Below are 12,057 nucleotides of genomic sequence, written 5' to 3'. Positions count from 1 at the left end.
GTCACTGTTCTTTATTTTTTTTTCCTTTTTCCTGCTTCCTATTCTTTTTTATTCTTTAATTTTCTTCTTCATTTTGATCACGGTCGTAAGTAAGTATGGGTCTAGATGAAGTTATACATTGTTAATTGCATTGATTGAAAAGTTAGTAAGTTTCATTATCAATTAGTTAAATTATGAGGTTTATGTTCTGAATTGGGCATCTCAAGTGTATTGTGTAATCTCTGATAATTAGTCATTTGGTTTCCTCTTAGGCGGGGGTGTCGGGTGTAGCAAACCTCAACTCGACAAATTGAGTAATCATTGTTGACTTTCCGGTAAGTTTGATTTCGTAGAAGGTTTCGTGTCAAAACCTTTGACATAAAGTATTTCGTGTAAACTGTGCGTTATTGTCGATAAAGTTGGTTGATTGAGTTATTGGATGGTCATTTTAGGCTTCAGAGACTCTCTTAGTTGTTGTTGCTTTAAAATCTCTCTAGATGCATGCCAAAAAATATGGTTGTCGACGCCACATGGCCAGGCACACGGGCATGTATGCCAGGCCGTATGAGCCACTTGGCTGTGTGCTAGGCTATGTAGTTGGCCATGTAACTCACTGTTTATTGATTTGGCATCACACAGGCAAGGCACTCAAGCATATGTCTAGGCCGTATGGCCATATTAGTGCAAGGTTCACATGGGCAATGGACACAGGCATGTGTTTGGACTGTATAACTCACTGGTTATGGCTTAAGGCCACACGGCCAGGGACATGGGCGTCTGCCCAGGCTGTGTAAGTCACACAGGCGTGTGTCCAGTCCGTGTGGCATGTTAATGGGGCCTGAAACCTATTTTTAAGGCCGTGAGTGTTGCTCAACACTGATACTTCCGTCCCCAATGTATGAATGATTGGATTTGATTATATGAGAACTGCCTGGTACTCTGAGACTGATGTATGAATAACATAATTGTATGTGTACTGTGATACTTATTCTGATGTTGAACTGTCTTATCTACTTTTGAAATAATTTAGAACAACAATGCATTTTATGGATATTTGAACTCTACATTTGCATGAGTTGGGATATTGTGAAGAAGGAAGTAATCTGCTCTGAATCAGTGGCTAAGCCACAATACGTATAAATCTGGTTCTGGTGCTTTGTCGCATTTCGATCTAGCAACTAAGTTGTGCCTCTGTACAAGTGTCAAATGGACACTCTAAGGTGTGTAGGGTTGGTTGGGCATTGAATGTCCTTAACAGTGTATTGGGATGGCTAAAGACGGTAGGTAGCAGACGGGGGTAGGAATATTCCATCTAAATCTGATCTGTAGTGTATATGAAACCGAGATTGCTTATATATATATAACTAATCTATTTCTGAACCTGAACTGAAATTAGTTCTATACCAAACCGAAGCTTTGAATTCAGAACTATTTTATAAATGTGTTCTAGTTGAACAAACTTCTTTTACGCATTGAGTTCATAACTCATTTTATTATTGATTGGATTTCAGATGGTACTTAAACTTGAAGGGGACGGCGCCGCGAGAGCTCGGTCAAGCTTTTATCTTTCTTTAAATTACTGCTGGTAGGAAATTTGGTATCTTGTGATATTGTAATGTTGGAAAGACTTCATGATTAGTTAATTATTGTGTGGATATTACATGATGAATGGTTCATTTTGACTGCGTTATAAATATGGTGTCTTTAGTGTCCTTGATGTAACCTTCTGGACTTGGTCTGGACGTTTAGGTTGGGTTTAGGGTGTTACACTCTAAAATTTGTCTTGTTTGCTGCCAAAAATCCTTCCTTGTGCAGATCTTAAACCGATCCCTTTGTTACCACCATTGAAGATGTTGTCGCCCTTGAAACACCATTTTTTGGTTGTTGTTTTTCTTTCTATTTCCTACAAATCCTTCCTATCATTTTCTTCACTTTTTACTTGTTTAAAAAACCCCTCACTTTGTTGTTTTAGTGTACATTTGATTTCATTTAAATCACCGTCATGGATCTAGTCTTCTGGAAGCATAAGTGTTATTTTTCAGTTAAATCTTATGTCGTTTTTCTCCTCTATTATGTTCTATTTTGGTCGATTGTCATTAGAGTCATAGTTGTATTACCTTACCGATTTTTAATGATTTTTATGTTGAAAGATCAAATCTAAACTCCAAGGATCAGCAGTGACGACAAACCTAACTCGCATTTTCGTTTAGTAACAAAATAATGTAAGTTGATCTACTAAAGTTGGATATGAAGTGTCACTATGTAGTATTGATTGGCCGAACACCATTTTAGGTTGATTCTAACCTTGATTTGTCCATGTGTGTGTTTAGATTCGTTCAATTTTAGAGTCGTGGGAAATTGTGAATTTATAATTGGCACTGCAGACTTGCGTAATTCCGGTATGGGACTTAATTAAATGTGAATTGTGTATGTGAGTAATTCTTGTTTGATTTGGCTAAATGTTAAAAGCACTTTTTGGGATTGTCTGAATGCGAATTCATTAACATGTTTTTCAAATAGTTTGATATTATTAAGGCTAATTATTTGTGTGTTTGTGACGTGCATTGTATTGTATATTATGAAAATTGTTAATGTTTCTTTGGATGCATGTATAACATGCGAATCTCTGTGACTTTGCTCGAATTGCATATTAAGTATACCCTGAGTATATTGTCTATTGTTGTTTGTTACATACCATTGATTCCATTGATTGATTGATTGAAAGTATGCAAGTCATACACTGAAACTATTACTAAAAGCATGTTAAGCATGCCATTGTTTAGCACTATATTTTTTTTTGTCATGCATGATTGTGTTTCATTCATAGCATATCATATTGCATTGCATGGGAATTGTAACAGCCCGTTTTTAGTGGTATAAAAAACTATGGTTTTGGGACCACAGTTTTGACGATTAAATTATTATTTTAATGTTGATTTAATGTTTACGGGATTATATTAGGGTTGTATTAAAATTTTGTTAAGAAATTTTGATGTTTAAATGGTTAATTAAGAAAAAAGGACTAAATTGTTAAATGTATAAAAGTTTAATTCTATTAGTAAAAGGGTCAAATAACTATGAAATTTTAAACTGGTGGATTTATGTGGTAATTACACCATTTAATGAATTAGTGAACCAATATCGACATGAATTTGATGTTTTGTATAGTTAACAACCAAGGTTAAAATGGTAATTTAATAAATAAATTAAAATAAAAGAAACTAAAAGATGGTGTCATCTTCATTGTTGTCTTTTCCATCGATTTTGATAGCAAAGGAATAGCCATTTTAGGGCTTGAAGTTCGGCTAGCTAAGGTGCTTTCACGGTATGTGATTTCAGTCCCTTTTTAATGATTTTTATGTTTTTGAGATCATTTCAGCTTAATCTAGCTAGCCCGAGGGTTAATTTGTAAAACTGTTAAAGGTTGAGGGACTTGCCATGAATGCTTTAGGATGGGTTTTTATGTTAATTGATAGATTATGAATTCTTGTTGAAAAATAAACAAGTTTTGTTATGTGGTTTTGATAAATTTTATGGAATTGGGATTAAATTGTTAAAGGTATAAATTCTAGGGTTTTATTGTGAACTGATGGTAAATATGGGTTGTTTCAAGGTCTCTTGTATTTTTTATTAATATGGATTTAGATTAAAATGGTTAGACTTTAAGTTATAAGCTTAAGGACAAAATTGTAAAAAAGTTAAAATGTTAGGGGTAAAATGGTAATTTTGCATAAATATGAGATGTGTATTAAATTGAATACTAAAAGTGTATAATTGATTTAAATTACCTATTTATGATCAAGATAAACCATGTTTGGTCTTAAATTGAGGAAAAGTTAAAGCTTCAAACTAATTTGATTCTACATCTAAGCCCTAGTTATCGAGGTAAGTTCGTATGAACTGTGTTTGTTTTAATGTTAGTTAATTGAACCTATGCTATGATGTAATATAAATGAATCAATATCTATAAATGTATCCATACTATGATGAATTGACGGTTATAAAGTCTCGTTTGAACCTTAGGAATTCTTAGGATACAAATGACATGTCATTAGTGATTTCATATTTCGAGTGCTAGTCTTGAATGTCCTACCAATGACTGAGGTCCTGCATTTGTTGCAGATACTCTACAGCTCGTATGAGTAGCACCATGTAGCTTACATTCCGACCCACAGCTCGTGTGAGCAATGATGTAAATGAAAGGTTATGGTTATATGTAAAAACACACATTGTGTGAGCTTTCCCGAGTATCTGATGAAATTCTAGATGGTTCAACGGGTATGAAAAGGGAACGTAATGGTAAGTATTCAAATGGAAGTAATCATGAATCTGTGAAAAGGATATATGATCTAAATGATGAGGTTAAATATGTAATTCTACTTATGCTATGGATGAACTCATTTATATCATGGACAAGTGACTCACTTTTGAATTAATGATGTTGTTTAGGCTTATACTAAGCATTTGGAATGGAATGGTAAGTAAGTAAATGGAATTGTTCATAATCTTATGAAAAGGTTGATGAATATGTGATGTATCTTATGAAATCCACTTATGCTATAAATGAATTCATATGTGATGTTGATGAACTTACTATTTTGTGAGCTTGATGATATTGTATAGGCTCATACTAAGCTTATGGCATATGTTTTGGTTTATACCTATTCTATGATTGATTATAGAAATGGTAAGTTATGTTTAAGGTTTATACGAGCTTACTAAACACTCATTGCTTACATAGTTATTTTCCTTGCTTTATAGATTTTCGGAAGCTCAATCGGTTGGAAGCTCATCGAAGACCTATCACACTATCCAAAAGTTAATTTGGTAGTTCTTAAGCATTTTGGCCAAGATTTATAATGGCATGTATAAGGTGTTTGTAATGGTATTTTGATGAATGAGTTAATAGTTTTGGCATGTATAATTTTAGAAACTTATGTTGGTTTGGTACCATTTGATGCTTTGTCAAACTATGTAATTTTGGTAACTTTATTATGCATGTTTATAAGGCTCTTTATGGTATGTTTGGAAAGGTTTGATTTGGTCACTTTGTGGCATGTTTTGGTAGGAAATTGAACTAGGTTATGATGCTTGAAATAAGGAGTTGTTTGTTTTGGCATGTTGTGTTTGGATCATGTTTAAGTCCCTTTAAAGTGTGCTTGTAACATCCCAAAATTGGGTCTAGTCAGAATAGTGATTTCGGGACCACAAATCTGATGTCAAAATATTTATCTTATGATTATTATGAGGCCTATAATATGAAAGTAAGCATGTGCTAAAGTTTCATGAAGAAATTCTTAGTGTAAGGTGTCTAATTGGAAATTAAGGACCAAAATGAATAAATTGCACAACTTGGATTTTAGAAGCAATTTGCATGAAATTGCTTTAGATTATTAATTAGAAGGTCTTAAAGAGTAATTTTTCCAATTTCTAAGTTTTTGGACAAAAATGGGCATGCATGGAAAATTTTGAAAGTTCAGTAACGAAGGGCATTTTGGACATTTGGTAATAAAATCAATAAAAAGGGGAAATGAAGGCAAAAACTGGCCATTCTTCTCCCTCTTGCTACTAAAATTCAAAGGGACACCATAGCTAGGGTTTCTTCACTTCCCAAGCTCAATAGTAAGTGACTCCTAGCCCCGTTTTTAATGTTCTTTATATTTTTTAGATCCTTGAAACATGTTCTCTCCATTTCTACCCATATTTTAAGCTAGGGTAAGAACATGTTCTCTCCATTTCTACCCATATTTTAAGCTAGGGTTCATGTATGCAAAATGACTCATGTGTGACATGTTTGTTCTTTGATTATTTATGGGGGAATATGAAGTTAGATGTGTGTTAAATATCTTTTCCTAAGTGATTTTCATGAAAAATCCCTAAAAGGATATCTTTGCAAAAGGTACAAAATATGTGGTAGAAATGTGAAATAGAGGAAAATGTGGGCTAGTATGAGTTTATAGTACATTCGGCTAGGCTTGGGTAACCAAGGAATTGCACGTATTTCATTTTATGAGCTTAAGGACTAAGTTGTAAATTTTTCAAATGTTAGGGGCAAAATGGTCATTTTGCCTGGGGGTGAATTTTAGGTCCGAAATAAATAGCCTGAGGTATTAATAATTTATTTTTACTGATATAGACCTCAAGGAACCGGTTCCGGAGATCAATCGTAGAAAACGAAAGGTTTCAGAATAACTGAAATACGAAACCTAAGCAATTACCAGGTAAGTTCGTGTAACTCGAAGGTAAACTATCTTTAAATAAATTAAAGATGTATGTACATGTATGAATTATAATAGTAATATTTATTGCATGACAACTAATGAATTATTAATGTTATGATGAAATGTACCGGTTGAATAAAAAGGGATGTCTGATGGATTACTCGAAAATGAAATAATGGTATAAATTATCTAGCCCGGACAGGTGATCCTATAGTGATCTAGCATCCTAAATAATATGTGTACTTTGACCGATTTACCCCTGACGGCTAATCCGAATAGGATCTGAATTTAGCCTGGACTGGTAATTTAGACCTGAACTCATAGGAGTATATGTCATTGAAGGGGATTTAGCCTGGAATGGTAATCCCGACATTTCTCCGTGAGTTACGTTGTGGGGGATTTAGCCTGGACTAGTTTGATGGTAAATGAGATATCCATCGAGATTCCAAGAAATTCGACAGGATTAAATTATTAAATGGGAATAGAGATGTTTGAATTGATAAGCTCATCTATGAAGGATGTTACTTTGTACTGGCATGAGACTAACTTGATGGTTGAGTACATGTGATAGGTAATTTTACTATGAATGTTTGGCCTGAATGTCTTATATGGTTGCATTCTAAATAACCAGTAAGTTTACTTTCCCGTTATCCGGACTTACTAAGCACGTTAATGCTTACCCCCTCTCTTTTCTCTGTTTTACAGACCTTGTGGACTCGTGAAGATTGGAAGATGATTAAAGCATTGTTAACACTATCAACTTGTCTTGCGTTGGTATATAGATACTTTATTTTCTTTCAATGGCATGTATAGGTTTTGGTTATTTTGTGATATGTGTCATTGGTTGGCCTATGTAAAGGTTTAAATATTAAACTTATTCTTTTTGTATATGGCCATAAGACATGGCTCATTTTGATGTATGCTATGACCTACTAATTGTGCTTGTTTGTGGTATCTTATAAATAGACATACGAAATGTGGCCAAATCACTTGGGATGGTTAGGTCATAATTGACAATAAGTTATAACAATGAGCCAAGTCTAAGTGTGTTTTTGAATGAGATGGAAATCCTAAATACAAAGAGGATAAATTACCATGTACATAACCGATGAGATGAGGTTAACATGCAATAGACCATTTATGGTAGTACTCGGACATATTTAGGCCATGTTAATCATCATTAAGGTTCACGAACATGAGTGGTTATAGAAGGTGACCATTGGCTTAGATTTGTAGCCTCTAAAAGGGTCCACACGGATAGACACACGGACATGTGTCTAGGCCATGTGTGACACACGATCAGCCCCATGGGTGTGTGGTGTGGCCATGTGTCCCCTACACCTAAAATTTTTGGGTCAGAATGCATGGCAGTAAAAACACAGGTAGAGACATGGCCGTGCTTCTCTACTGTATGGAGGACACGGCCTAGCACACAGGCGTGTGTCTTGGCCGTGTTTCCCTAAATGCATGATGACATCATAAATAGAATGCTCGAGTTTTTGGGCATGGGCGACAACACGGGCATGTTTATGCCGTGTGAAGAACACGGATGTGTGCTCGGCCGTGTGAGAACCCCTGTAGGTTCGAAATGAAAAATAAATTCAATTAATCCCACACGGGTAAGGGACATGGGTGTGTCCCAAAGCACACGGGCATGTGCATTGCCTCCACACGGGCGTGTGAGGCTTAACCTAAGAAATTTTCCAAAAAACTTTCTTATGTTATCGGTTTAGTCCCGGACCATTCTTAATGTTGTCTTGGGTCTCGTAGGTCCATAATAGGGACATTATGAATATGATTGATTGGTTTTAATTTGGAACAAAATTTTATAGCCCAAAATTTTCCCGGAAATGTTATGTTCGTGCACATTAATACCTTGTACCTTGTCCTGGTCTCGGGTACGAGTAAGGGGCGTTACATTTAACAGTATCAGAGCTACGGTTTAGTCGGTTCTAGGACTAATGTAGCATATGTCGAGTATATCTATACATGCCATTATACAGGTTATGATAGTGTGACATCTCCTAACCATTTTTAATTGTATTTGAATATAGTAAATGTCTTCCAATCAAGCTCATTATGAGTCCGAGGGAGCCGAGAGTAATGCTCCAGCTTCCGTTTAATGAGCTACTGCTAGTAGTAGTAGAAGGCATGTATCTGAAGGCCGAGAAGAGGGAAGAGCTGCCTTCTTTAAGATGATGGATGAATGGTTTGGAGATGATTTGAGAAACCGCCCCAATATACCACGATTTCCTCCACCCTCTGCTCGACCTGAAGGAGAAGTGCCATAAGGTGTGGTACCCGTGAGAATTGGTAATCCCCCTGTGGACAAACATAGGAAATATGGAGCTAAAGAGTTTAGGGCCACAATTTATGACAATCCGGAATGTGCTAAATTTTAGCTTGAGAATACCATGAGAGTTCTTGACGAACTGTCTTATACTCCTGAAGAAAGTTTTAAATGTGCGGTGTCGCTATTAAAGGACATTGCATACCATTGGTGGAAGACCGTATCCTCAGTAGCACCAAGAGAGAGTATCACATGGGAATTCTTCCAAGTGGAATTTAGGAAGAAGTATATCAGTCAAAGGTTCTTGGACCAGAAGCGGAAGGAGTTCCTGGAACTCAAACAAGGAAACAAAATCGTGTCAGAATACAAAAAAGAGTTCGTGAGACTAAGTCAGTATGCAAGTGAGTGGGTCCAATCGGAGGCGGAGATGTGTAAGCACTCCGAAGGTCTGAATGAAGAAATCAAACTGTTAATTGGGATTCTTGAAATAAGGGAGTTGGCTACGTTAGCCGATCAAGCCAAGAAAGCGGAGGAACTTAATAATGAAAGAAAACAAGCAAATACAGAAGCTAGAGCTTCGAGTAAGAGGTCTAGCGGCAAAATGCACTCCTTTCTTACGAACAAATTGAAGAGTCAACAAGAACACTCCACTGTATCGGTGGGATATTCAAGCAAAACAAAAAGCTCTAAACGACATAACCCAAGGTCTTCCTCCCCTAAGGTAACTAGTTTGGGGAGTGTATATGATCAAAAGCCTAGATGTAAGAGCTACAACAAGTTCCATTTTGGGGAATGCTAAATGAAGAGTGGGGCATATTTTAGATGTGGTTCCCTTGACCACTTCCTTAAAGACTACCCGGAACGAGCCGATATCTAATGTTCCTAATCCTCGAGGTAGACCACCACGACATCCTGGAAGTGCAAGTGGTAGTCGAACTGCTGTCAAGGATACGACTGCAAAATTAGAGGCTCATGCCCCGGTAAGGACTTATGCGATACGTACCAGAGAGGAAGCTTGAACTCCCAATGTCATTACGGGTACATTTTCTCTTCATAATACTTATGTCATTGCCTTAATTGATCCGAGATTGACCCATTCCTACATATGTATGAAATTAGTGTCTAGCATGAACATGTTTACAGAATCAACGGAATTTGTAATTAAGGTGTCGAACCCTCTAGGCAACTCAGTATTAGTAGACAAAGTTTGTAAGAATTATCCTTTGACGATTCAAGGACATTGTTTTTCGGCAAATCTTATGCTTTTGCTATTTGACGAATTTGATGTAATACTTGGTATGGATTGGTTGACCGTCCATGATGTGATAGTAAACTGCAGTAGCAAGTACATGGAATTAAAATGTTCAGATGGTGACATTCTCCGGGTTGATTCAAATGAGTTGAATGCACCGCCAGCTGTGATTACTTCAATGATGGCTCAAAGGTATATGAGGAAAGGATATGAAGCTTACCTTGAGTTCATATTGAATACTAAAGAATCTGAATTAAAGATTGAGTCGGTACTGATAGTCCGTGAATATCCGAACGTGTTCCCAGAAGAGTTACCAGGGTTACCTCCTATTAGAGAGGTGGAATTCGGTATTGAGCTAGTAGTGGGAACGATGCCCATTTCTATTGCTCCGTACAGAATGACCCCTACTGAGTTGAAGGAGTTAAAATCACAGTTGCAAGAATTGACTGACAAAGGTTTTGCAAGACCGAGCTCTTCACCTTGGGTGCTCCCGTTTTATTCATGAAAAAGAAAGATGGATCGATGAGGTTGTGCATAGACTACCGGCAACTCAATAAGGTGACTATTAAGAATAAGTATCCTTTGCCTAGGATTGACGACTTGTTCGATCATTTTAGGGGAGCCACTGTATTTTCAAAAATAGATTTGAGATTCGGCTACTACCAGTTACGAGTTAAGGAGGCAAATGTGCCTAAGACCGCCTTCAAGACGAGGTATGGTCACTACGAGTTCCTCGTCATGCCTTTTGGTCTAATGAATGCCCCAGCTGCGTTTATGGATTTAATGAATCGTGTATTCGACTGTACTTGGACAACTTTGTAGTATTATTCATAGATGATATTTTGATCTATTTCCAGAATGAGTCTGAACATGCTGAACATTTGAGAACTGTTTTACAGACTTTACGGGATAGGCAACTCTATGCTAAGTTTGGCAAGAGCGAGTTTTGGCTTCAAGAAGTCTGATTTCTCGGTCATATTTTTTCGGCTGATGGCATCTGAGTTTATCCGAATAAAATTTCTACTATTGTCGATGGAAGCCGCCAAAGAACGTAGTAGAGGTTAGAAGCTTTTTAGGCTTTACTGATTATTACCGATGCTTTGTGAAAGGATTTTCGATGATTGCAACTCCCTTGATGAGGTTACTATAAAAAGATGTTAAGTTTGAATGGTTGAAAAAATGTCAGCAAAGTTTCGATAAATTGAAGACATTACTGACAGAAGCTCCAGTTTTGGTACAACCCGAACCGAGAAAAGAATTTGTGATTTACAGCGATGCATCCTTAAATGGACTGGGTTGTGTGCTTATGCAAGAGGGCAAAGTGATAGCTTATACCTCGAGGCAACTGAAACCACATTAGAAAAATTATCCGACTCATGACCTAGAGCTAGCTGCTATTGTCTTTTCCTTAAAAATTTGGAGACACCATTTGTATGGTGAAACTTGCGTGTATTCATCGATCACAAGAGTTTGAAGTACTTGATGACTCAAAAAGAATTGAATCTGAGACAGCGAAGGTGGCTAGAGTTGATTAAGGATTATGAGCTTGTGATCGATTACCATCCTGGTAAGGCAAATGTAGTCACCGACACGTTGAGTAGAAAGTCCTTGTTTGCTCTGAAGGTTATGAACATGCATTTGGCATTATCCGATGATGGTTCAATTTTGGAGGAGTTGAGAGCCAGACCGACATTTCTCCAAGAGGTTTGCTCAGCTCAGACCAATAATAGTGACTTGCAAGTCAAAAGAGCACAATGTGAAATGGGGGTCGAATCAGATTTTCAGATGGATTCTAATGATTGTTTAATGCTTCAAGATAGGGTCTGTGTACCCAAAGATGATGAGCTTATTTTGAAGATTTTGCAAGAGGCACATGATAGTCGTTTGTCAATTCACCCGAAAAGTACCAAGATGTACAATGATTTAAAGACCATGTACTAGTGGAATGGTATGAAAAGAGATATCTCTGAATTTGTGTCGAAATGCTTGATATGTCAACAAGTCAAGGCTGAAAACTTGTAATGGTTCCCAAATGGAAATGGGACAGGACCACCATGGACTTCGTAACTAGACTACCGATAACCCTAAAAAAGAAAGATGTTGTTTGGGTTGTAGTGGATAGACTAATGAAGTCAGCTCACTTTATTCTTGTACGGATAGATTACTCTCTTGATAGATTGGTCGACTTATACATATCCGAGATTGTGAGATTGCAGAGGGTACCGTTGTCGATCATTTCAGATAGAGACCCGAGATTCACTTCGAGATTTTGGAAGAAACTACAAGAAGCCTTGGGTACAAAGTTGATTTCTAGT

General features: G+C 36.8%; 1 protein-coding gene across 1 annotated transcript; it reads left to right on the top strand.

The window, feature by feature from the left end:
- The first annotated feature begins 8,614 nt into the window (after positions 1–8,614).
- On the top strand, positions 8,615–10,707 carry LOC107887697 (uncharacterized). Its single transcript, XM_016811934.1, has 5 exons — positions 8,615–9,211; positions 9,342–9,470; positions 9,657–10,132; positions 10,333–10,534; positions 10,642–10,707. Exons 1-5 carry the CDS (start codon positions 8,615–8,617, stop codon positions 10,705–10,707), a joined length of 1,470 nt encoding a protein of 489 aa, XP_016667423.1.
- The last annotated feature ends 1,350 nt before the right edge of the window (positions 10,708–12,057 follow it).

Source organism: Gossypium hirsutum, chromosome A03 (genome assembly GCF_007990345.1).
Source record: "Gossypium hirsutum isolate 1008001.06 chromosome A03, Gossypium_hirsutum_v2.1, whole genome shotgun sequence".
NCBI classification, from domain to species: domain Eukaryota; kingdom Viridiplantae; phylum Streptophyta; class Magnoliopsida; order Malvales; family Malvaceae; genus Gossypium; species Gossypium hirsutum.
The sequence above is the reverse complement of the archived record's forward strand: the minus strand, read 5'-3'. Positions and strand labels throughout refer to the sequence as shown.